This window comes from Aquarana catesbeiana, linkage group LG01, assembly GCF_042186555.1.
Source record: "Aquarana catesbeiana isolate 2022-GZ linkage group LG01, ASM4218655v1, whole genome shotgun sequence".
NCBI lineage: Eukaryota > Metazoa > Chordata > Amphibia > Anura > Ranidae > Aquarana > Aquarana catesbeiana.
This window is the reverse complement of record NC_133324.1, coordinates 768,656,251-768,683,442: the sequence shown is the minus strand read 5'-3', so window position 1 is coordinate 768,683,442 and position 27,192 is coordinate 768,656,251. Positions and strand designations below refer to the sequence as shown.

The window sequence follows — 27,192 nt, the reverse complement described above, 5'->3', positions numbered from 1 at the left end:
GGGAGCACAAGCATGGATTTGAAGAGCACAGGGAACAAAGTTTCTTAGTAATATTGCTTCTAAATTTAGGTGCAGTTTAAAGATGGCCATACATATTGGCGAATGTGTATGCATGATCAGTTGTCTGATGTCTTTTGTGTAGGAGGCATTAGGTGCAGAAGAGATCAATGCACTGGGTGAGCAGTGATCTCTTTGCAACAGTTCAACACCTCAGACTTTTAGATCTCCAAACAATAATGCCCTGTACACACGACCGGTTTTCCCGTCGGAATAAACTCTGAAGGTTTTTCCGACGGAATTCCGCTCAAGCTGTCTTGCATACACACGGTCACACCAAATTCTGACCATCCAGAACGAGGTGACCTACAACACGTAGGACGGGACTAGAAATAAAAATATCCTATAGTTTGTAGACGCTATCACTTTTGCGCAAGATAATTGGTTTACTCTTATTGTGGTTTTTCTTCCCAAAAGTACGTAGCAGAATACATATTGGCCTAAATTTATTAAGATTTTTTTTTTTTTTTAATTGGATAGGTTTTGTAGCAGAAAGTAAAAAAAAAAAAACATTTTTATTTATTTATTTTTTTAATTTGTCTTGTCTTTTTTTTTGTTTTATAGCACAAAAAAAAAGTTGATCAATACCACCAAAAGAGAGCTCTATTTGTGGGGGGAAAAAAGGCATACGTTTTATTGGGTACAGCGTTGCATGACCACGCAGTTATCAGTTAAAGTAACCCAGTGCCGTATCGCAAAAAATGACCTGGTCATGAAGTGGGTACATTTCCTAAAGGTGAAGTGGTTAATGTGTTTTTGGTTTGTGGCGCTCAGATGCAGCGTAGTTCCACTTTAACTTTTTAGACGCAAGTATGTATACTGAACTTAACCAAACATACTTCAGACCTAAGGAAATGCATCATATATGAGACAGTTTTATAGTAGCAGTTTTAAAGCATGGACATTTTTGTTGCTACAATGTCAATTCTATGGATAGAAAAAATGGTGCATAAAAAAAAACTGCCCCTGAAATCGCTCACATCACTATAGGTATTGGCATGGGTGACCACTATAATAGTGAACCCTCTGTGTCTCCACACAATTGTATACAAATGTTCACACTGTGATTCAGTGCGGTGCAATTTGAAACGTGTTTGGATGTCAGTGCACAGGTCATTCCTTGTGGTACATGCTATTTGTTATTTAAGGTGTTGGGGCCCCCACCTTTTCTGTGCTGGAAAATTTCTATCTGGCTCTAGGATTTGATGTAGCCTCACAGACATGGTAACCAGTGGTTTGTCACTGTAGATTCTTTTAGTTTTGCGTCCGGGGACTTGTTAATCCTCCCATGGGCCGTCGAGACTTTATTCACACGCAGTATAATCATTCTACCCATACTGGTAATCCAATTATACGTTAATGGGATTTTACACAGCTGCAGCAAGAACGTCTTCCTACTATATCTATATATGAGTTGGGAGGTCTTGAGGAAGGGGGTGTTCCTGTGAAACGCGTCAACTGCTCTCATCTAATCTCAAAGACTACTTTGTTAAACAATTTCCATCCCTTGAATGAGGGATGATGGGTAGTATGAATGTTCTTGTACTTTTTGATATATGATTTTAGGAATATTTTGTAACTAAATCAAAGACAGATGTAAATGGATTTTTAACATTTTGTGAAGTACGGTATTTGTGTCCAGTGGATGGGTATTTAAAACCCTACCTCATATTTCCCTACTAGCACTCTGGGAGTCCCACTCTCACACACATTAAAAAATTCAAAGAAATATAACAGTGTATGGCAAGCTTTAGACTACGTTATGGCTAGTGAGCCCTGTACCAATGACACATTGTTAGTTAGCCATTGCTAAAATAATTCATATAATATTTGCCTTCAGGAAAAGCTATTATTGATTTGGCAATAAACAGGACTTTAAGTCGGTGGTATCTCACATGCTTGTTTTGTGATTCTGAATTCCAATGAATATCAACATAATTCCAATTTCCTCCCTCCCTGCTGAATAGGAACAGTTGGTATAACTGTTTTGAAGAGCCCATGACTAAACTTGGACTTCACTATAAGTGTATCTAAAACCAAGGACAAATAGTAATATATTCCAGCTTACCAAGTCCTTAGACGTTGTGGTTGCATTCGTTTTTTTTTTGTTTGTTTGTTTTTGTTTTTTACCTTCAATTTCACCTGGGGAGCCTGCCAGTAACATTGCTTCCTGCCCTAGGTTGACACTTTTTCACTTGTCATACTGTATCTATGGAGAGCAACATTGTCACCGAAGGACAGATCTACATACACCATTCCCTCCTCTCTGCTCTTTAACTTAGATGAGAGGTTCTGTATTCCCCAGAGATCTAGAATCAATTTAATTGATAATGCAGCACAGACAGAAATAATCAACTGACGATATGTCTGGCAAGATATTTTTGCACTTTCTCAAAAGGAACATTTCTTTCAGTGGTTTATTTAACAGCCTAAAGGGGACATTTATGATGAAGGCCAAGGGCTTATCATATCTGTTCGCTTTGATGCATTGTGTTAAAGTGCTAAGGTCAAAAATGCTCTTCTATAGTTCCCTCTGGTATATAACTCTAAGCTCCCCAGTAGATGTCATTTTTAAAAATGATGTGATATAATGGCTTACTCCAGACGCTTAGCTGACTGCCCGCTGGTCTCCTGTCCCGATCTGATAGCTACAGGGGGAGGTGCTGGGAAACCCTCGCTGACGTCAGCCGAGGAGGGGAGGAGACCGGCGTGCAGTCACATGAACGGCGTTCTGAAGTAAGCTATTATACCGCATATTTTTTAAAATTGCATCTACTGGGGAGCTTAATATTATATAATGGATGGAACTATAGAAGAGAAACATTGTTTTTTTTTTTTTTTTTTTTTTTTTTTTTGTTTGTTTGTTTTTTAGAGCAGGAGGGGGAGGATCAGGGAGCTGACAAGCAGCGAGGGGAGGGGGAAGGAGGACAGAGAGACACAGAGAGCAGGGCTGCGGCTGACGGAGGCACATACTCTGACCATGGTGTCAGGGCTCAGCAGCCCTGATTATCATGGTCAGCGTACAGAGGGGAGGGCAGAAACTGGCTGGATCATTCAGGTATTTCAGTTGATACAATGGGCCAAATTACACAGCACAAGCACTGTGCTGTATAACATGCTTTAACCTCCCTGGCGGTTTTCCTGAGTGTGGCTCGGGGTTAAAAATCAGGACCATTAGCGGTAACCCCGAGCCACACTCGGGATTACATCGCAGGATCCTGGTGTGGCTTTACTTACCTTGTCCCCGGGATCCTGCGATGTCCCCCGCAATGTCCGTGGGCTCTGTCCTCATCCGAAGCCTCTCCTTGCCAGGCTCCGTTCCATGCGAGCGTCGCGACGCACGGGGGCGGATCCTGGCGGCAAATTCAAAAAAAGTCAAAATCATAACACATTCAGTACTTTAATCTTACTGATTACAGTACTGTATGAAATGATTTCACATCCCTTTTGTCCCCAGTGCTTTGGCCCATGCCCTGCATGCAGTTTTATGTGATATATACTGTTCTTTCTGCCTGGAAACTGGAGATTGTCCATAGCAACCAAAAAGTGTCCCTTTATGTCAAAAGTGGCTTTAGACCATCTAGAAAACAGCGATAGTAGATTAGAACACTTGCAGAATTGAGCGATAGTGAATCGTGGGGAAATGTATTTTATTACTATTTATTTTTATTTTTTTTTATTATTTATTTTTATTTATTATATTATAATTTATCTTTTTGTGTTTCAAACTTTATCATACCCGGGATATCTACTAGACTCTTGTTTGGACAGATGTGTGTTATTGTTAAGAATTACAGACCTACAATATAAAACGCCAAATTTCCATGCAAAATAATTGTACCGCTTTCAGCACCTAAAATCCGAAATAATCATACCGCCAGGGAGGTTAAAGAAACAAGATCCATATTTTTGGGGGGTTAACAAACCTTGTAAGGCAGCCTTATCATTTTAAATGGGCTGCCAATGCCCTAGAGAGGATGGCAAAACATGCCTCTGTAGTATTTTTTCCAACAGGGTGCACCACAACTTATGGTAGTGCTTTGTTGTGTGCTACAACCTTGGTGTGAATCTGTGTTGGGGTGCCATTCAAAATGAGTGGTACCACAGCCTACCAAAAAAAACATAATGTGAATTCCCACAATTCAGTGGTGTGACTGGGCCCCAGGTACGCCTTTTGCAGCTGGCAGGACATTCTGGCATTTGTTGATTCTTGTCTAACCCTCTCTGACCTAATTTCTAGATATCTAGGTGAATCTCCTTTCTGACTACATTATAAATGTACCTTGCAGTGTGTGTTTTCTCTTAGGGAGGGAAGTCTTCTATGGAAAGGTCTAGATAATTGATAGTTGCACAAAGCACAGCAAGCAATCTACTCAGCTCTGCTTCCTGGTTTCAAACTGTTTTAAAGTATTGTTTTTTTTCCGTGCATCATGGGATGACTAAATATAAAATTGGTAGAATATGCTGTCATAGAGATGACTAGATGACTTGACTGGCCAAGTGGAATTTTTTTTATTTCTTTATTTATTTTTATTTTTTTTAACGTTAAAGAAATATGAACCATGACCTCATTAAAATGCATCAGTAAAAGTGACCTATTGACCGCATAATTACAAATTGTTAAATATCCGTTTCCTTTACAGGTGAGACTTCCTGATGGGCCAGACACGCTTTTTCCATCTTGGGACTTCTGCACGATTAATCGTGGAAACTGACATCGCCATGACAGGCTGCAAATTTTGGTGGAGACCATCATTGTTCGTCATCCTTTTGTTTTCTTTGGCGACCGCAATAAACTCAGCAGAGACTAATAACCATACTGCCAATACTTCAGAGGCACTGGATTCGTTACCTGTGGTCACATCAATAGTAGATCATTTAATTGTGAAAGAAGGGAACAGCGTGGTCATTCACTGCAATATTGAGGGACACCCTGATCCTCATTTCCAGTGGTACAACTCCCATGGACATCTACTTAAAGAGGAAAATGGTAAGCTTACCTAATAAATACATTCAAATAGCCCACTGCTGTCATCTTTATCCTAGTTCCTCCATAGTCCATATAGAAAGCAAACTAAAGAAAGCTACAACCAGTTAAGAACAACAATCCAGAGAGGCACACCTTTGAATTCCTCAACTAATGCTTCTAATATAGTAATTATTTAACAAACACTTCTTTTTTTTTTATGTATGTGTGCACCCTGCCTGTTGGACTCACGCTATGATTAATTAAGATGAACATATCTCACTTTGGACAACGAGATAAATCCGTGATCTGCATGTATATGTAAAGGTTCCCCAGATTTCAGTATTATGTGATCATATAATATGATGATACAGGAACAGATGAGACCGTGGCCTATAAACTAAAGCTGGCTATAGAACATTTTCAAAAATTTAAATTTTCTGAACATTTGTTCAAATTTCTAATTGTTAGTGGGGTGAAACTGATGTTCATTTTCAACTGTAGTTATGGCAAATCCAGAGCAGGATAGAACTAAATGTGTTTCGTTTGTGAAAAATCATACATTTTGTAATGAAACCTGTTTTAGTATGTCTTGGATTCCATTCAAATAGCAGGTCTGGGTAAAATTTTAAGGGCTTTAAACCCAAATTAGTTGATTCAGTTGTGGCAAGAAAGAATGTTGTGATGAATGATTTTTCTCCAAGTGTTTGAACAGAAATCAAAGTTTGGCCAGCTTTGGTCATGTGCTCACACTCTAAGCCTCCTTTCACACGGGCGTTCCATATATCCGTTTTTCATCCATCCGTTGACGGATGAAAAACACACATACATGTATCTCAATGGGATAGCAGATGTTAGCAGATCATCATCCGCTGACATCCGTCTCCGTTAAGCTAAGCTAAGCTCTGTTTTTTAAGACCGAAGAAAACCCTATTTTTCTTCCGTAAAAAAAAACGGAACGGACGAAAAAAATGATTTTTAGCGGACGATCTGCTTACATCTGTTTTTCAACCCTTTGTTTAATGAGGGGAAAAAGAAAAAAAAAATACTGTATATAGCTGGTTGCTAAGGAGGGGGCCGGGAAGTCGGCCGCCGTGTTCTTAACAACCGATGAGTCCGCTTTCAGGGGGGTTACCCGCTGACCGCTGAATGTAAAAAAATAAAAATAAAAAAATGCCGAACAAGAGACGACGTGGGTTCCCCCCCAGGTCCATACCAGGTCCTTCGGGTCTAGTATGGCTTTGCCCCCTCACCCCAAAGTACCTTGCTCCCATGTTGATGGGGACAAGGGCCTCTTCCTGACAACCCTGGTCAGTGGTTGTCGGTCTGCGGGTGAGGGGCTTATCGGAATCTGTAAGCTTCCTTTAACAAGGGGGGGGCCCCAGATCCCAGCCCCCCTCTATGTGAATGGGTATCGGGTACATTGTACCCCTACCAATTCACCAAAAAAGTAGTGAAAAGTTAAAAAAAAACAGAGCTGGTTTTTGACAAGTCCCTTTTTAACAGCTCTGAGCTGTCTTCTCCCTCCGCCGTCTCTCCCAGTGCTGCCTCTCCCGCCGCCATCTTCTTCCTCGCCGCCGGTTACCCGCAAAATAAAAAAGCCGCTGTTGCTCTCTGGCTGTCTTCCTCCATTGTGTTGTCACTCGCTGTCTGGCATCTGTTATATAGCCATGGGGCGTGGCTATCAGATGACGTCACCCGGAGGGGCTGCCCTTGTGGCAGCGAGGGAGAAGGCGGAGGGAGAGAACACTGGGAGAAAATGGCCCAGAGCTATTAATCAAGGCATTAATCAACCACCGCCAGGGAAGAGGCACTTGTCACCATCAACAGGTGCTTTGAGGCGGGGGGGGGCAGAGCCCCCCTGCCTTAAAGCACTCCCCCATGTTGCTTGCATGCAGACTGGTATGGTTCAGGAGGGAGGGGGAGGTGCTCGCTCGTCCCCTCTCTGTTCTGACCTGCCAGGCTGCATGCTCAGATAAGGGTCTGGTATGGATTTTGGGTGGGACACCACACAGTTTTTTTTTTTTTTGGGTGGGGGGGGGTGGGGGGTCCCCTCCAAATTCATGATGGACCTGGGGGGGGCGACCCCATGCCTTATTAATAATAATATTAAAAATATTAATAATAATAATTTTTTTTTTGCTGGCAATTTTTATATATTTTTTTTTTTTTTTTTTAACTTAAGCTGTCAGCGGGTTTACCATCGGTTATTAAGGACTTCGGCTTCTCGCCCCCTCTTTAGCAACCAGCTATATACAGTGTTTGAAGTTCAGTCACTTTTTTTTTTTTTCTCTTGTAAAAAAACTGATGTCAAGGGATATGAAACCGGATGTAAAATTGTGACATCCGTATCTGTTTTCGATCTGTTAATCCGTGACTGAACTGAACTAAAACGGAACGCCCGTGTGAAACCAGCCTAAGGGAATATGAATTGACCTCCTGTATACAAGTTTCCTTACTACTGACCTGTAGTCCCTGTAGATTTGCAGAATACATAGTGGTAATGTTTAAAGGCGAAGTTTAACCTTTTTGATAAAAAAAAAAAATGCACATTTGTTTGCAGGTTAAAAAAAAGTTGTTTTTTTTTTGCACAAGAGCCTGCAAAGTATTGCACCCGTGATCATCAGATCATGGGTACAAGTTCAAGCTCCTGCACTCTCTCTCCAGCTTTTAGTCCGTACCTATGTACGGGCTGTCAGCTTGTATGCTGTAGGGAATGTGAATGCAGTACAAGCGTGTTCATCAGTACACTCGCAGCCCATTCTGATTCCTGTGAATGAATGGTGCGGCTGTAAGGATGGAGCCCCGCACAGCTGCGGCATTTTGAAGATATGATGGTGGGGAGAGGATCTCCTGCCTGCTGTCACGGTGAGGTTCAGGGGTGCAGGGGGAGGTTGCTGAACATGTTGCACCTTAAATCTGAGTGTAATTGTCAGGGCTGGGCTCAGCCCTTCCTTCCTCTGATCTAGCCGCTCAGCTGTCAGCAAATTGCCAGCTCCTATCTCTCCACGGTGACTCACCTGTTGATGATATCCTGCTCGTCAGTCCTGCCTACTTAAGCCGTCCAGCCCAGATGATCTCTGCCTTCGCCTTGGTCAACATCAAAGACTCTCCTGCGTTCCTGTTAATGACTTGCATAGCTGACATTCCTTCTGGCTCCAGATCCTGCTTGGTGTTCCACTACGCTGATCTCTGGCTTCCTGACTTTCTGGCTTGTCTGACTATCCGTTCCAGTTACCGAACTTTGGCTATGTTTTGATTTAATTTTGTTTCATTTTCTTTTATTATTAAACAAGTGTGATTTAACTGTACTTCTGTCTCGGTCTAATTCATGGTTTCTGACAGTAGGCGAAAGTCATGAATTCAGAATATGCAGTCAATCCACTTGTTTGTAATATTTTTTCCAGATTGGATGAGCAGGATCACCGCATGGATCAGTTTGCCATGGCGTTACAAATGCTCCTGAGTCGCATGGCTCACCTGGAATCTCCCACTGTGGCTGGTCTGGTACAACCTGTGTTGCAGGCCGTCCCTGCTGCTGCTCCAGTCTCTGTGCAGGCACCGCTTCGAGTATTACCTCTATAAGAGTTCTGTCTGGTTCCACTCTGCTTCCCCAGCGATTTGGGGGCGATCCAGTCCAATGCAGAGGATTTCTCAACCAGGTTGAGATATACTTTGAGATGCTGCCCTACCCTTAGGAGGAGGGAGAGATTGTGCCTTTATTGTGGCCAGGCAGGTCACTTTTTGAAGTCTTGTCCTACCCGTCCAGGGAACGCCCGAACTTTAAGGTCCTGTCACGGACAGACCTTAGGTGGCGTTGTTTCGGTTACCCTTTCTTAGGCTGAGCCGGTCGTTGATATACAGGCTCTAATGGACTCTGGGGCTGCAGGCCTGTTCATTGATGCTGCCTTTGTATCAAAGCACTCAATTCCACTGCAGCTGCGTCACACTCTACTTGCCATTGAGGCTCTTGACGGGAGACCTCTACAGCCTGCCCATGTGACTCATGAGACTGTTCCGTTGTCCATGGCCATAGGGGCTCTTCGCCATGAAATAATCCAATTCCAAGTTATTTCCTCACCTAAGTTTCCACTGGTTATTGGTTATCCTTGGTTACAGAGGCACAACCCCTCTCTTGATTGGCTCCGTGCTGAGGTTCTTTCCTGGTGACCACAATGCAGTGTAATACATGCTTCCAGAAGGTAGCCAAGGTCCTGTGCACCTCTTTGCTCAACTCCTGCTGGAGGAGTACCGCAATTTTAGCAATGTCTTTGACAAAGGTCAAGCCAGTAGTTTGCCTCCACACCGGTCGTATGATTGCGCAATTGACCTTCAACCTGGTGCCATACCCCCTCATGGCCGGGTTTACCCTTTGTCGGTCTTGGAGGATAAGGCCATGGAGGAGTATGTTGCAGACGCACTTTCTCGAGGTTTCTTCCGCAAATCCTCATCTCCTGCTGGTGCTGGTTTCTTCTTTGTGAAGAAGAGTAGTGAACTGAGACCTTGTATTGATTATAGAGGTCTCAGTCGTTTCACGATTAAGAATGCCTGATTCCGTTGATTATGGAGTTATTTGACCGCCTCAAGGGAGCGTTTTTCACAAAGCTTGATTTGAAAGGGGCATACAATCTCGTGAGGATTAAGGAGGGCGACGAGTGGAAAACTGCGTTTTAATACCAGAGCAGGCCATTATGAGTACCTCATAATGCCTTTTGGCCTTTGTAACGCCCTGGCAGTTTTCCAGGAATTTATTAACGATGTCCTCCGAGATTTGTTGGTTTATGTGTGGTGGTTTATCTCGACGATCCCTGGAGAGCCACCACACAGATATCTGTCGTTTGCTTCAGAAACTAAGAGAACAATCTCTATTGTGAATTGGAGAAATGTGAATTCCATCGTGAACAGGTTAAATTCCAGGGTTATGTCCTTTCCACTACTGGTTTTTCGATGGACCCAGAGAAACATTCAGCAGTCCTACAGTGGCCCCAGCCCGTGGGTTTACGTCCTCTGCATGATTTTCTTGGCTTTGCCAACTATTATCAGAAGTTTATTTGTAGCTTCTCGTCTCTGGTCAAGCCCCTGACTGATATGACCAGAAAGGACAGTAACCCACAGAGTTGGTCTCCGGAGTCCATTAAGGCCTTTGAGAGTCTCAAGGCTGCCTTTTGTTTCTGCTCCTGTGTTGGCACATCCTGATTCTACGTTACCTTTTTATCCTTGAGGTTGATGCTTCTGAGACTGGTGTTGGCGCCCTTCTGTCTCAAAGTCCTACCTCCTGAGAGCGCTATGCATCCTTGTGGCTACTTTTCCAAAAAAATTGTCACCTGCGGAGTGCAATTACGAGATTGGTGACAGAGAGCTTTTAGCAAACATTTTAGCCCTGAAAGAATGGAGACAACTCCTCAAAGGTACCACTGTGCTGGTTCATTCTTACTGACCATAATCTCACATTCTTGTCTGAGGCTAAATGCCTCTGTCCCAGAAGGGCGCAATGGGCTCTTTTCTTGTCTAGTTTCAATTACATGTCTCATTCTTACCCGGTACTAAGAATGTAAGGGCTGACACTTTGTCAGACTGTTTCTGGTATTCCTCCTGATCGTATTCTGGCTATGGTTCGCACCAGTTTCACTTCTTTTTTGGGTAACAAAATTCTTGCTGCTCAGGTCCATGCGCCTCCTGAGAAACCTTGTGACTGCTGCTTTGTCCCAGAGCGTCTCCGTACTGCTGTGCTCCAAACTTACCATTCTCCCAAGGCTGCTGGCCACCCTGGGAAGAATCGACTCTTTTGGACCATTTCCCAACAATTCTGGTGGCATAGTCTACATGCTGGTGTAACAGCCTTCGTAGCTGCCTGTTCGGTGTGTGTGCTCAGAGTAAGACTCCACAACACCTTCCAGTAGGCCTCCTACAACCCATACCCAATGGAGAGAGGCCCTGATCCCACCTGTCAATGAATTTCATTGTGGAGTTACCCAACTCCCAGGGCAACACAGTTATCCTTATGGTGGTTGACCGGTTCTCGAAAATGTCTCATTGTATTCCACTTAAGAAGTTGCCCACCTCTAAGGAACTGGCTTCCATTTTTGCTCGGGAGATCTTTTGCTTACATGGGCTACCCAAGGTGATTGTCTCGAACAGGTGTAGTCCGTTTGCGTCCCGGTTCTGGCGAGCCTTTTGTGCACAGTTGGGAATTCAGCTTGCTTTCTCCTCTGGGTATCACTCGCAGTCTAATGGGGCCACAGAACGAGCCAATCAGTCCTTGGAGCAATTCCTACGTTGCTATATTTCTGACCATCATAACAACTGGTCAGACCTCTTACCATGGGAGCGGAGTTTGCTCACAGTAGTGCCTTGAATTCTGCTTCCCGATTGTCCTGTGACTCATTTGTTCCGCAGAGTATTCCTGCGTTAGGCTTTGCGACATGCTAATGATAGGTACAGACTCCATGCTGACCGCAGTTGCCTGTTTCCTGCACCTTCTTACCAGGTTGGGGACAGGATCTCGCAACCTCCAACTTCGTGTTCCCTCTCTGAAGTTCGCACCTCAGTTTATTGGGCCTTTCTGTATTCTTCACAGGATTAACCCAGTGGCTTGTGCATTAGACCTTCCTTTAATATGCGCATCTCAAATGTATTTCATGTCTCCTTGTTAAAACCTATGATCTGCAACCGCTTTACCACCTCGGTGTCACGTCCTCACCCTGTACAGGTTGAGAACCATGAGGAGTATGAAGTACAGTCCATTGTTGACTCCTGTAGGTTCCGTAGGCGCCTACAGTACCTGGTGCATTGGAAAGGGGTATGGTCCGGTGGAACGCACTTGGGTCTCATCCTCGGATGTACATGCCCCTGTCGTCCTCCGTAATTTCCATAGACTTTTTTCCCCTCAAGCCTGGTGGTCCTCCGAGGGGGAGGGGTCATTGAGGAGGGGGTACTAACAGGGCTGGGCTCAGCCCTTCTTTCCTCTGAGCTGGTTCCTCAGCTGTCGGCTAGTTGCCAGCTCCTATCTCTCCACAGTGACTCGCCTGTTAATGATATCCTGCTCCTCAGTCCTGCCTACATAAGCCTTCCAGCCCAGATGACCTCTGCCTTCGCCTTGGTCAACATCACAGAGACTGCATTTCTTTTAAAGACTTGCTTGGCTGACATTCCTTCTGGCTCCAGATCCTACTTGCTGTTCCACTACGCTGATCTCTGGCTTCCTGTCTTTCTGGCTTGTCTATCTGTTCCAGTTACTGAACTTGGATATGTTTTGATTATGTTTGTTCTATTTACTTTTATTGTTAAACAAGTGTGATTTTACTGTACGTCTGTCTCGTTCTGATTCAGGGTTTCTGACAGTAATATGTAACATGCTGAGAAACATAAACTTACCCTTTTAAACTATATTTCGCCTATTTGGTAATAATGGTGACTTGAGATCTAGGGCAGACAGCCTAGGTGCTTGGAATGAAAAGGTCCAATCCTTAGTCTATTGTGTTCCTTAATCACAACCTGTTTTTATGGTACCCATACTATTAAAGTGGTTGTAAACTTCCATCGATTATTTGTACCTAGAGGTAAGCCTATAATAAGGCTTACCTATAGGCAGTGTAAATGCGCGTTTAGGTGATATTTACTGTATATACAGCCGATGATGTCATCGGTGCATGCGCTCAGAAGGAACGCCCAACCAGGCAGCTTCTTCAGAGCCCTGCGCCCTGACCGGCAACTCACGTGCGCGGGAGTGACGTCATGGGGCTCCAGCCACTCACAGAGCCGGAGTCCGCGGACCGGAAAGGAAGACGGGTTAAGATGGATGCAGCCTCCAGACGTGACAAAGTATCGGTTGCAGGGCTTCGTTTGCAGGCAGGTTTCACATAATGTGCTAATATGCGATGCAGTAAGCGATCTTGCTCCACCACTACATGAGCCGTACTGTGTTTTTTAGATCACTCTTAATCAAGCGTTCATCCACAAGCTTCTTACTGGATGTGAATTTCATTCATTCCCATCCCTCTGAAAGAGTCAATGTTCAAATAATGTTATGTCCCAGCCTGTATGTTCAATGTGGGGAAAAAAAAAGAACATTTCAAGACCTGGAAGTTGACATACATGTTCCATAATCCCCCATCGACTATCTGGTTTCTGGTGTCTATCTAGCCTTGATGTACAGTGCCTTGAAAAAGTATTCATACCCCTTGAAATTTTCCACATTTTGTCATGTTACAAACAAAAATGTAAATGTATTTTATTGGGATTTTATGTGCTAGACCAACACATAGTGGCACATAATTGTGAAGTGGAAGGAAAATGATGAATGTTTTTCAAAATTTTTTACAAATAAATATCTGAAAAGTGTGGCGTGCATTTGTATTCAGCCCCCCTGAATCAATACTTTGTAGAACCATCGTTTGCTTCAATTATAGCTGCAAGTTTTTTTGGGGATGTCTCTACCAGCTTTGCACATCTAGAGAGTGAAATGTTTGCCCATTCTTTATTGCAAAATAGCTCAAGCTCTTTCAGATTGGATGGAGAGTGTCTGTGAACAGCAAGTCTTGCCATAGATCCTAATTTGATTTAGGTCTGGACTTTGACTGGGCCATTCTAACACATGAATATGCTTTGATAAAAAAACATTCCATTGTAGCTCTGGCTGTATGTTTAGGGTCGCGGTGAACCTCCGCCCCAGTCTCAAGTCTTTTGCAGACTCTAACAGGTTTTTGTCTAAGATTGCCCTGTATTTGACTCCATCCATCTTCCCACCAACTCTGACCAGCTTCCCTGTCCCTGCTGAAGAAAAGCATCCCCACACCATGATGCTGCCACCACCGTGTTTCACGGTAGGGATGGTGTGTTCAGGGTGATGTGCAGTGTCAGTTTTCTACCACACATAGCGTTTTGCTTTTAGGCCAAAAAGTTAAATTTTGGTCTCATCTGACCAGAGCACCTTCCACATGTTTGCTGTGTCTCCCACATGGCTTCCCACAAACTGCAAATGGTACTTCTTATGGCTTTCTTTCAACAATGGCTTTCTTCTTGACACTCATCCAAAAAAGCCATATTTGTGCAGTGCACAACTTAAAGTTGTCCTGTGGACAGATTCTCCCACGTGAGCTGTGGATCTCTGCAGCTCCTCCAGAGTTACCATGGGCCTCTAGACTGATTCTCTGATTAATACTCTCCTTGCCTGGCCTGCCAGTTTAGGTGGACAGACATGTCTTGGTAGGTTTGCAGTTGTGCCATACTCTTTCCATTTTCGGATGATGGATTGAACAGTGCTCCGTGAGATGTTCAAAGCTTGGGATATTTTTTTTATAACCTAACCCTACTTTAAACTTCTCCACAACTTGATCCCTGACCTGTCTGGTGTGTTAATTGGCCTTCATGATGCTGTTTGTTCACTAAGGTTCTCTAACAAACCTCTGAGGGCTTCAAAGAACAGCTGTATTTATACTGAGATTAAATTACACACAGGTGGACTCTATTTACTAATCGGGTGACTTTTGAAGGCAATTGGTTCCATTAGATTTTAGTTAGGGGTATCAGAGTACAGGGGGCTGAATACAAATGCACACCATACTTTTCAAAAATGTTTTTATAAAACAATTTGGAAAACCATTTATCATTTTCCTTCCACTTCACAATTATGTGCTACATTGTGTTGGCCTATCACATAAAATCCCAATAAAACACATTTATGTTTTTGGTTGTAACATGACAATATGTGGAAAATTTCAAGGGGTATGAATACTTTTTCAAGGCACTGTATAGAAACTTAATTGCTCATGCACGTTGTGCAGCTCCTGCGTGCTCTAGAGGCTGTGTTGCAGGTGACCCCAGTACCATGTGATCACTGTGACTAATCGCAGAGATCACATGACAGTTGTACACAACAGATTTACCATGGCTCTTACTAAATACCCATGACTGCCTACTTTCCAGTAAGGGGTCATTTGGGGGGGTATTTGTACTGTCCTGGCATTTTCAACCCTCAAGAAATGATAGGCCGTCAGTACATAAGGATTGATTCGTTTTGAAATATGTATACCAAAGTTTGTAAAGACTCTGACTTTTACAAAGACTAATATACACTGATTTGGCTATTTTTACCAAAGAAATATAGCAGAATTCATTTTGGCCTACATTTATAAAGAGAGGTTATTTATTTGCAAAAGTTTAACAAACAAAGTAAAATGCCACCACAAGAAAGCTCTATCGGTCTCAAAAAAAGATAAAAAATTTAATTGGGTACAGTGTTAACTGAGTAATTGTCAGTCAAAGTGTGAAAGCCCTGAAAGCTAAAAATTGGCCTGGGCAGGAAGGGGGAGAAAGTATCCGATAATGAAGTGGTTAAATAACAAACAAATCATACAGTGGGTATAGAAAAGAATCACCCTCTTTTAAAATAATCACAAATTAAGACTGACAGTTTTTGTTTTTATCCAGCTGGATTTACTCAGTGCAACTTATAACAAGTGAAAGATATAACATCAAGTCAGATAAAATAAAAAAATAAATAAACCGAATCATTGAGTTGAAAAAAAGGTTCACCCCCCTTGTGTCAGTATTTTGTTTTGACCACCTTTTGCTTTTATTACAGCCTTTAGTCTGTTGGGATATGTCTCTACTAACTTTGTACATCTAGATATTGCAATATTTGCCCACTCTCTTCTTTTGCAGAACTGCTCAAGTTCGGTTAAATTGAAGGTGAGCGTTTTGTGGACTGCAGTCTTCAAGTCATTACACAGATTTGTAATGGGGTTTAATCTGGACTCTGACTAAGCCATGCAAGCACATTCACCTTTTTTCCTTCATTTTTGCTGTGTGCTTTTGGTCATTGTCATGTTGGAAGGTAAACCTTCCCATTGACAACTTTCTGGCAGAGGGTAACAGATTTTCCTCAAGAATTTGATGGTATTTTTCCCCATCCATTTTTCCTTCTGTCTTGACAAGTGCCCCAGTCCCTGCTGCAGAGAAACACCCCCATAACAGGATATTACCACCTCCATGTTTTACTATAGGAATGTTATTATTTGGATGGTGAGCTGTGTTGGATTTCCGCCAGACATATCGTTTGGTGTTGAGGCCAAATAATTCAAATTTAGTCTCCTCTGATCACAACGCCTTTTTCCATGTGGCCTCGGAATCTTCAATGTGCATTTAAGGTGATCAGATGAGACTAAAATATAATGATTTGACCTCAACACCAAACAAATGTCTGGTGGAAATCCAATACAGATCACCATCCAAGTAATACCACTCCTACAGTATAAAGCATGGGGGTGTCACTGGAGCACTTGTCAGGATAGAAGAAAAATGGATAGGGCAAATTACCCATCAAATTCCTGAGGAAAATCTGCTGCCTTCTGCCATTAAGTTGTCAACGGTAAGAAGGTTTACCTTCCAACATGACAATGACCCAAAGCACACAACAAAATGACCACACAGTGGTTGAAGGAGAAACTGGTTTATGTCCTTGCATGGCCTAGTCAGAGCCCAGACTAAAACCCCATTAAAAATTTGTGGAATGACTTGACTGCAGTCCACAAAACGGACGCCATCAAATTTAATAGAACTTGAGCAGTTCTGCAAAGAAGAGTGGGCAAATATTGCAAAGTCTAGAGATGTAAAGTTAGTAGAGACATATCCCAACAGACTAAAGGCTGTAATTAAAACAAAAGGTGGGGTTCAAAAAAATACTGACATAAAAAGGGAGTGATCCTTTTTCCAATTGAGTGATTCTGTTTTTGATTTTTTTCTGACATGCTGGTGTTCTATCTATCACTTGGATGTTATAAGTTGCACTAGTAAACACCGCTGGATAAAACAAAAACTGTTCCAGTTTAAGGCTGCAAAGCTACAAAATGTGATTGTTTTAAAGGGGGTGATTATTTTCTATACCCACTGTACTTTTCTGCTGTGTGCAATGGTTTTTCACAGAGCAGCCCTAATTATCTTCTGGGGTCCCTCACTGGCACTGAGCTGCTCCTCTGACCTTGTATCCTTAGGGCCGGTTCACACAGGGGCGACTTGTCAGGCGACCTAGTCGCCTGACAAGTCGCCTCCCGTTCTGTGCTACGGAACCGTTCTAATAGGAGCGACGCAAGTCGCTCCGACTTAGAAAAAGGTTCCTGTACTACTTTGGGGACGACTTGCATAGACTTCTATACAGAAGTCGTCTTGCAAGTCGCCCCGGCAATCGTGTGCAGGTCGCCTTGGTGAGGCGACCTGCAAGTCGTGCCGCGTCTAGTGTGAACCGACACTTAAACTCCAAAAAGAAGGGATTTTATGGCAGGTCAAAAATCCTGTTTTCATAACCACTTCAATACTGGGCACTTATACACCTTCCTGCCCAGACCAATTTTCAGCTTTCAGCGCTGTCGCAGTTTGAATGACAATTGTGCGGTCATGCTACACTGTACCCAAACAAAATTTTTATCATTTTGTTTCCACAAATAGAGCTTTCTTTTGGTGGTATTTGATTACCTCTGCAGTCTTTATTTTTTGCTAAACAAATAAAAAAAGAATGAAAATTTTGAAAAAAATAAGTTTTGCTTTTGTTTCTGTTAAAAAAAAATTTGTAAATAAGTAAGGTTTTTTTCTCTTTCACTGATGGGCACTCATAGGCACCGATGAGGTGGCACTGATGGGTGGCACTGATATGCAGCACTGATGGGCATTGATAGGCCGCACTGATGGGCACTCACGGGTGGCACTGATGGGCACTGATAGGCGACACTGATGGGCACTGAAAGGCTGCAAAGATGGGTTCTTATGGGCGGCACTGATAGGTGGCACTGCTGGGCACTGATACGCGGCACTGATATGAGGCACTGATAGGCATCCCTGGTGGCACTGGCAGTGGTAGGCATTGGAGTGGGCACTGATTGGCAGCTGCCTGGACATTGATTGGCAGCTGCCTGGGCATAGATTGGTATATACCTGGTGGTCCAGTGTGGATGGCCATCCTGGTGGTCCTGGGCGGCTTCCCTGGTGGTCCTGGGTGGGATCCGAGGGGGGCTGTGCTGATAAACAATCGACACAGAATAGACACAGGGAGCTGGGACTCAGCTCAGGTTCCCCCATAGCAAGCTGCTTGCTGTGGGGACACTGAGCAGGAGGAAGGAGCCAGGATCACAGAAGAGGGACCCGAGAAGAAGAGGATCCAGGCTGCTCTGTGCGAATCCACTGCAACAGAGCAGGTAAGTAGAACATGATTTTTTTTTTTTTTTATTGGAAAGAAAATGAGACATTACAATCACTTTTAATATCTGATAAATCTTAGGGCCCAGCTATTATTTTGTATTGGGATGCATTTTTTGCCTGGTACTTAGGATTAACCATCCACTGCATGACTGTGTGGAAGATACAGATCTGCATTCTTAAGCATGCTGATGAGGCTTGTCTACATTAATCACAGAAACCCTTTTTCTCTTTCGTTCATTGACGGACACAGCACTATAATCTTGATTTTAGGGTTATATCACCACAGGAGAGGACTAGGCAGAACATAGAAAAAAGAAACCCCCAGGGGGCAGTTCTACTGGCAATAACCCCCCACTCTGCTCCCAGCAGCTCCAGTTTTTTTCTGCCTAGTCTAGGAGAAGGACCTGGCTCCCTGTGGGGACCAGTGGTTCTTTGAAAATTTTTGCTTTTTTCTTCCTGTGATCTGCAATCAACAGCCGGGCTGGGTGACAGGCAGGATAATATAGATCATGGTAGTTTCCCCAGCCTGGCCATCGAACGAGTGCAGACGTAAGCTCCGCGCTGGGTCGGCCGCGTCAGGCCCCATGCTGATCCGGGCCAGACAGGGAGCTTTATGCTCCGGGGTACACATATGACCGGGCTACTGCTGTCCGAGTCACAGTGTGCCATGGCCGACAGCCACTCCGTATTATGCGGGAGATGGATCTGTCCGTGGAGTGCGTCCAGTAGTCCGTGCAGGAGGGGTAAGTATGGCTCCACTTGTTTGGGCAGGCTGGAGCAGCTGGGCACTCCCTGGGGAGGGTCGAGTAGGGGAGTTTTTCTCTGCCTTTCCTCCCTCCCTGCTTCTTTCCCTCCTCCTCTTCCGAGGGCGCTGCGTGGCTGGGCGTAGGGGGCACTTACCTGGTCCGGGGGGTCTCCGGGTTCCTGGCAGTTGGGTTCCTGCAGGGGGAATGGTCGCCGTGGGAACCGCGGCCATTTTCCTGTAAGCCGCAGCCATTTTCTTGGAGCTCGGTGGCCATTTTCCCGGCGTTTTTCTGCCACTTTTCTGAGGTGGCCGGCGGCCATTTTCTTGTAGCCACGGGGGACGTTTTCTGTTAGTTCTCTAGTGCTGGGCGGCTGTTTAAGCCAGGAAAAGCGCGAAACTGACATAGAACACCTCGTGGTTTGGACGCCTGCAGAGGGGAGAACGGGTGGTGAGTCTTTCAGGGGGTTTCTCAGTCTGTGGCAGCTAGGAGGGTAGGCATTTTTTGTCTCTTGCCTTAGGTTCTGGGTGGTGACAGGCGAGAGTAGGTCAAGCATGGCGTCTGATGCTGGCGCTTCTTCCCCAGACACCCCTGTGATAGCAACCGGTTCCCCTGGACCTGCGGTGCACCTGAACGCTCTTTCGGCGGTCCTGGAATCATTTGTTTCCAGGGTGGAAGTGGCATGCGGGCGCAAGGTGGGTAAAAAAGGGCCCTCCCCCCATCTTCCGGGGAAAGCTCTGATTCAGACGCGGGCGGCCCCTGTTCTGACGCTTCAGAGGTTGCGGACCATGACCCTTCGCACAGTGAGGAGGAATCTTCCGCGTCCGTTTCAGCATAGGAAAAAGCGCTAGTGGGGGCACTTATCACGACGGTGCGGGAATACCTTAAAGATAGAGTATTCGGCTGGGGCATCTGTAGATGTGTCGGTCCCTTTTGGGTCCCACAAGCTGGTCTGCACCGCTAAGGTGTTTCCCTACTTGAATTATTTTGATAAGTTTATTTACAGAGAGTGGGAACACCCGCAGCATGCCTTTTCAGTCCCGAGGCGATTGGCGGTGTGTTACCCCTTTGAGGAGAGTTTCCTGAAAAAATGGACATCTCTGGTCGTTGACCCTCTGGTATCTAGGTTAAATAGAGTGACCATGATTCTGGTGGAAGGGTCCCCCTCTTTTAAGGACTCTGCCGACAGAAGGGCCGAGGCGGTTGCCCGGTCTATGTTTACGGTGGTGGAGTCGGCGTTTCGGCCAGTGTTAGTCACGGCTCTGGTGTCACAAACACTTACTGAATGGGCTAAGTTGTTGCACAGCGAGTTGGGGAAGGAGCAGGTTTCCCCAGTCTGTGTGGAACTGGCAGACCAGTTGGTGCACGGCCTTAAGTATACTTGTGATGCGGCCCTGGATACGGCCCCCTTACTTTCTAGAGCTCAAGTGTTGGTCTGCGGACTAGACATCTAAGAAAGCGTTGGCGGAGTTACCCTTCCAAGGTGGGAGGCTGTTTGGCGCCTCTCTGGATGACATTATTAAAGATGTTACTGGGGGGGTAAGAATACTTTGCTCCCACAGTCCAGAAAGGGGAAGGAGCCACGCCAAAGGCAGGGCCCTCTTTTTCCGCTCAGAAGCGTTTTTTTTCGTCCTCTCGTTTCGACGGGTAAGCATTCCCAGTCCAACAGGGTGCCCGCTGAGGGACAAAAGCGTCCCTGGTATCGAAAGCCTAACAAGCCTGTGAACAAATCCGCCACCGCTTGAAGGTTCACCCCCCGCCCAGCTCTCAGGCAGGGGGTCGCCTTCGGGAGTTTGCAGACCGGTGGACTTCTCTTCTTTCTGACCAGTGGGTCTGCGAACTGGTTTTGTCAGGCTACAAGATAGAGTTTCTTGTTCGCCAGACAGGTTTTTTTCCCTCCAACCTTCATCTCCTTCTGTCTCGTCGGGAGGCCCTGTTTGGGGCAGTACAGGACTTGCTACTGCGTGGGGTGATAGTGCCTGTACCAACGTCGGAAAGGTTTCAGGATTCTACTCCAATCTGTTTGTAATCCCGAAGAAGAAAGGGGTCCGTCCGGTCCTGGATCTCTATGCCCTCAATTGTTTTGTGAAGGTTTGGAGGTTCAGGATGGAATCGGTTCGTTCCGTGGTCGCTGCTCTTCCCTTTGGCTTGGCGTCGGCTCCAAGGGTGCTGGCTCCGATCCTGGCGTTGCTGAGACAACAAGGAATCGCGATCGTGGGTTACCTGGACAATCTCCTCCTGAGAGCAGCTTCTGCCTCAGAACTAAGGGAGGATGTGGCGATCACCATGCAGACTCTTCAGGAGTTTGGCTGGGTGTTGAATCTCCAGAAGTCGGTATTGCTGCCGACCCAGCACCTGGAGTACTTGGAGTTGATTCTGGACTCCTCAAAGGCGAGAGTCTTTCTTCCTTCAAGCAAGCTGCAGACTCTCCACTCTGCGGTGCGGTTACTGATGTCCCGCAGGTGGTCATCGCTGCGTTTTTACATGCGAGTTCTGAGCCTCATCGTAGCCACCTTCGAGGCGTTACACTTGGGTACTGCAGAAAGAGATCCTCTCCAAATGGGACAAATCTCCGACATCCCTGGATTGTCATATCCGGGTGAGCCATCTAGCCAGAGATTCGCTTCCCTGGTGGCTGAGGTCTCCGGCCCTTTGGTCCGGGAAATCATTCCTTCCTCTTCATTGGACGGTGATCACGACGGACGCCAGTCTGACCGGCTGGGGGGGGGATCTTGGGCATCCAGTCGGCCCAGGGTCACTGGACGCAGGTGGAATAATGCCTGTCGATCAGTGTGCTGGAGCTGCGGGCGATCAGGCGGTGCCTCTCCACATGGTTGCAGAGGCTGCAGGGTCATCTGGTCAGGATCCAGTCGGACAACGCCGCGGCGGCGTATGTCAATCATCAGGGAGGGACAAGGAGCTCAGCAGCGGTGCTGGAGGTCTCCCACATCCTGCAGTGGGCAGAACGGCACGTGCCAGCTCTGTCAGCCGTGTACATTCCGGGCGTAGAAAACTGTCAGGCGGACTACCTCAGTCGTCAGTTGCTGGACCAGGGGGAATGGTCACTGCATCCGGAAGTGTTCCGGCTCATTTGCCTACGGTGGGGCATGCCGGATCTTGATCTCCTGGCCTCTCGGCTCAATCGGAAGGTGCAGAGGTTTGTGGCCAGGTTAAGGGATCCCTGGGCGGACGCGTTGGTGGCCCCATGGGGGCATTATCGGCTAATTTATGCCTTTCCCCCTCTCGGGCTCCTCCCTCTTCTGCTACGCAGAGTGGAGGCTGAGGGGATTCCGGTGATTCTGATTGCCCCAGGCTGGCCTTGATGTCCTTGGTACGCCAACATAGTGCGAATGGTGGCGGATGTTCCTTGGCGGCTGCCGGTGCAGGAGGACCTTCTGTCTCAAGGTCCGATACTCCACCCTGCTTTACCGTCTCTGGCTTTAACGGCATGGCTGTTGAAAGCCAGGTGCTGAGGGACCGAGGGCTGTTGGCTTCGGTTATTTTCACAATGCTGAGGGCACGAAAGTCTTCTTCCCGGAAGATTTATCATCGCACCTGGAAGGCCTACATCTCCCTGTGTGAGGAGGTGGGGTGGCATCCGCGTTCATATTCGGTTTCCAGGATCCTGCTGTTTCTGCAGCGGGGAGTGGATTAGAAGCTTGCAGTAAGCACCATTAAGGGACAGATATCAGCCCTGGCTATCTTTTTTTTCAGCGGCCCCTGGTGGCTTACTTATTGGCGCGTACGTTTGTTCAGGGAGTTCGGCATGTGGCCCCTCCGGTATGCCCGCCGCTGCCCCTGTGGGATCTGAATCTGATGCTCTCGGTTCTCCAGAAACCGCCGTTCGCGAACATTAGGGAGATCCCTTTACTGACGCTCTCTCAGAAAGTAGCCTTTCTAGTGGCTATTACGTCCGCAAGGCGGGTCTCTGAGTTGGCGGCCTTGTCATGCAAGTCTTCCTATTTGATTCTCCACAAGGATAAGGCAGTGCTACGTCCGCAGCCCTCTTTTTTTTTTTTTTTTTTTTTTTTTTTTTTTTTTCTTCCGAGGGTAGTTTCTGCCTTTCATCTAAATGAGGACATTGTGCTTCCGTCCTTATGTCCTCGGCTGTCGCATCCCAAGGAGGTCGCCTTACATTCTCTGGATGTGGTCCGGGCTCTGCGGGTGTATATGTCTGCTTCGGCTCCTTTACGGAGGTCGGACTCTGCTTGTCTCAGTGGTTGGTCCGAAGAAGGGCCTGGCGGTCTCGTCGGCCACCATTTCTCGGTGGATCAGACAGATGGTTGCTCAGGCTTATGCCATAGGGGGCGGGCGCCTCCCTTTCCCATCACGGCGCATTCTACCAGGGGATTTGGTGCTTCCTGGGCCTTCCGGCTTCAAGGGTCCCAGGTGTGTAAGGCGGCTACCTGGTCGTCAGTACACACTTTCACCAGATTTTACAAGGTAGATGTGGGCGCATCTTCGGATGCATGCTTCGGCTGCAAGGGTTTTGCAGCCTGTGTTTTGTTCTTTTTTGTTTTTTATAACCGGCAGCACTGCTTTTTGTATTTGCTCCCCATCATCAGAACACAATAGCACAGCCGGAGTGATTCCCCACATTGAATGTGTGGATTGGGTAATCGGATTTTTTTTTTTTTTTTCCGTTCAAGCTACTGGTAGAACGAAAAAAATTGATGAATGTATTAGCTGCCTTCCTCACATTCGTTACGGCTCAAGTCCTTGGTGGCTGGCTTAGCCTCTGACATATGCTGCTGATTAGTATGGATGGGTCATGACCCTGGCTTCCCCAAATGTTTTGGCAGAAGATCTGCACAGCTGAAGCAGGTTCATAATCCACCCTCCTGGGTATCGGTGAGATTGCAGCAGAGGCATCCAGAGTCCGTGACTATGTCCAGATAGATCACCCGTGTCTGCTGAGCCACATTGTCCATTGTGCTCAGGCCAGGAAGGAATGCGGCCTGCTACGTTGCAGGTCCCCCTGAATGGACAGCAGTATGCTGGGTATACCCTGATGTCGGCATCCACAGACACTAGTTCTCTTTCCTACTATACCCATACTGTGAGAAGGCACAGTATTGAGGAAGCCTTGGGAGGATGTCCTCTTTGAGTGTTGGTGGCTATGGGTGTTTGCGTGCCCCTTACAATGTGCTTTGAGTTCCATGGTGTGCAAATTTCAAGGGTGAAGCCCTTGCACCTCTCAAGCTGCAGAGCAGAATGCTAGCAGCTCAGAGATCAGCAGATGCTGCAACTTGTTATCTCCTTTCTTCATTTATAACACTTGTACATGTCTAGGGCTATTGTCTCCCCAATGTACACAGTTTCTTAGTAATACTGAATGCTAGTAACCTTTATAGAAATAGTGTAGAGGTTCCAAAACTGCTTACATTCAGTTGCAAATGTTTAATTTTTTTATATCTGTGAAAATCACCATGTAGCCAGACAGTTGTGGTCCTTTTCTGCCCTAGGGCTGCATAGCAGTTGCATAGTCTGCTGTGGCTGTAGTTACTCCATTAACCCTTTCGTGACTAAGCCTATTTTTGAAATTTGGTGTTTACAAGTTAAAATCCATATTTTTTGCTAGAAAATTACTTAGAACCCCCAAACATTATATATATTTTTTTAGCAGAGAATCTAGAGAATAAAATGGAGATTGTGCAATATTTTATATCACACGGTATTTGTGCAGCAGTGTTTTAAACGCAAATTTTTGGAAAAGGGACACTTCCAGGAATTTTAAAAAATCCAAACAGTAAAGTTACCCCAATTTTTTTGTATAATGTGAAAGATGATGTTACGCCGAGTAAATAGATACCAAACATGTCATGCTTTATAATTGCATGCACTCGTGGAATGGCGACAAACTATGGTAGCTATGAATTTCCATAGGCGACGATTTAAATTTTTTTTTACGGTTACCAGGTTAGAGTTACAGAGGAGGTCTAGGGCTAGAATTATTGCTCTCGCTCTAATAATCACAGCGATACCTCACATGTGTGATTTGAACACTGTTTACATATGCGGGCGCGACTTCCGTATGCGTTTTCTTCGCTGCTCGCGGGGATGGGGGCGCTTTAAAAAAAATTATTTTTTTTATTTATTTTATTTATTTTTATACTTATAAATTGTGTTTTAAAAAAAAAATTTTTTTTTTACTTTTATTGCTGTCACAAGGAATGTAAACATCCCTTGTGACAGTAATGGGTGGTGACAGGTACTCTTTATGGAGAGATGGGGGGTCTAAAAGACCCCCCATCCCTCCTCTGCACTTCAAATTATTCAGATCGCTGAAAAAGGCGATTCTGAATACTGTGTATTTTTTTTAATTTGGCGCCATTTTATGACGTCGCTTCCGCGTTCACATTGAGAAGGCTGGAACGAAGCCGCCCACAGCTTCGTTCCAGCCCGCCCACAGCCGCCAGAGGCAGCTGATTGGACACCGGGCCTCCCGATCGCACAGGAGGCCCGGTAAGAGCGGCGGGAGGGGGGGGCGTCCTCCGGTATAACAGCCGAGCGGCTTTTAGCCACATCGGTTGTTATATACGGATAGCCGATGGCCCGCTCGAAACAACGGTACCGGAATGATGCCTGCAGCAGTGGGCATCATCCCGGTATAACCCCCGAAAGCCGAGTACGCAGATGTGCGTACGGTCGGCGGGAAGGGGTTAAAAAATACAAATGCTAGTACATAGGAAGTAGGAATAATAATCAGAGAAATGTGAACAATAATCTAAGCTGGTGAAAAATATTGTGAAAAGATTTTGATAACGTTGCACCAAACACCAAAGTCTGCCACCACCTTAATATGATTATAAGGCGTGATTATAATCATACATGTTAGCATTGCCAAAACAGTTGAGTTTCTATAAAAAAAAGGGGGGGTAATATTGGTGGGAATGCGCATAATTCCATGTAATGGATTTTTCTCTCACTCACTCTTTCTCCCTCTCTTCCTTTGCATGCCTATGAGGGATCCTTCCCAGATATACCAGGGGCTGCTGGAGTTTGGCATCCACCTGTTTCTGATGTTCCCTGGTCATCACATAAACATTATGGACTTTTCTCTCATTTAGGCCTGGTTCACACCTATGCATTTTTTTTTAGTGCGTTTTCAGTTTTGCAGAAACGCACTACAGTCCATTTAACATGGTTTCCCATGGGTCACGTTCACATCTGTGCATTTTATGGAAAGGGCCAGGGACTTTTTTTTCTGGTTTTTGGTTCCATAGACTTCAATGGATCAAAAATGTGTATTGAAAAACGCATCTAGAATATGCAAACTGCAACCTGCATATGTGTGAACCAGACCTTATTGTGACTTTGAGCACTGACCGTGTTTTACACACCTTTGTCATTGTTGCATAACAATTTTAAAGGATAAGTTCACCTTTCCATGAAAAAATAAATTAATGCACATCTTTTTGCAGAAAAAGATGTGCATTTATTTATTTTTTTTCCCCACAGAAGCCTTGAAATCATTGCACCCATGATCAATACCTCTGTACAGGCTTTCTAGTTGAAAGCTGCCGGACATGTCAGTGGACTACCAGAGCACTCATCAGCCCCCCTGCAGCCCATTGAGAACTACAAGTCATCTGCAGCAATGAAAGAGGGTACTTGTAGTTTATTCATTCACAGAAATCTATGAATGAATGACGCAGCTATGTGGGCAGAGCCCTGCACAGCCACACTGGTTTTTAAAAAGTGTCAGCAGGTACGTGGCAAAGGGAGGGTGGGGGAGAGGGGGCAGGAACTGGAACATGTTACATGTTCCACCCTAAATACAAATGGAACATGTAACATGTTCCAAAGGTGAACTTGGCCTTTAAGGAAAAAAAGACCCCATAAAATGAAATATGCTCATGTATGTTAATCAGCTTATTCACAATATTACACCTGGCATAGTCCCTTATTTATATTTCCAACAGGCCGGTGTACAGTAAATATGACAAGCTATCTTCATTGGGCTGAGAGTTTCATCAAACTGTGAACTTAGAACAGATTTAATTTAAGTAGCGTTGATGGTCTTGCTGCTAATGGAAAAGTAGCTAACAAAATGTCATGCCAGTATTAGAATAATCCAGGGGGGACGGTCTGTGCTGTAGTGCATTCATTACCTAGTACAAATTCTAAAAGAACGTGTTATTTCAGATCTCTGTTATTTCCTGCCATTCAGACAGTGTGTTCTGACTCAGGAAATTGCCGCCATGGTACACTGCTTTGTATTCGCCAATAGTATAA

General features: G+C 45.3%; 1 protein-coding gene across 2 annotated transcripts in view; it reads left to right on the top strand.

Moving 5' to 3' along the window:
• The window catches only part of MFAP3L (microfibril associated protein 3 like), a 108,292-nt gene that overhangs the window by 66,628 nt on the left and 14,472 nt on the right, over positions 1–27,192 (top strand). For both annotated transcript variants that reach the window (XM_073606361.1, XM_073606352.1), the window contains one exon: positions 4,701–5,047. In XM_073606361.1, the coding sequence (XP_073462462.1) occupies positions 4,714–5,047 (334 nt within the window). In that variant the 5' untranslated portion in view covers positions 4,701–4,713. The remainder of the gene's footprint in view (positions 1–4,700; positions 5,048–27,192) is intronic.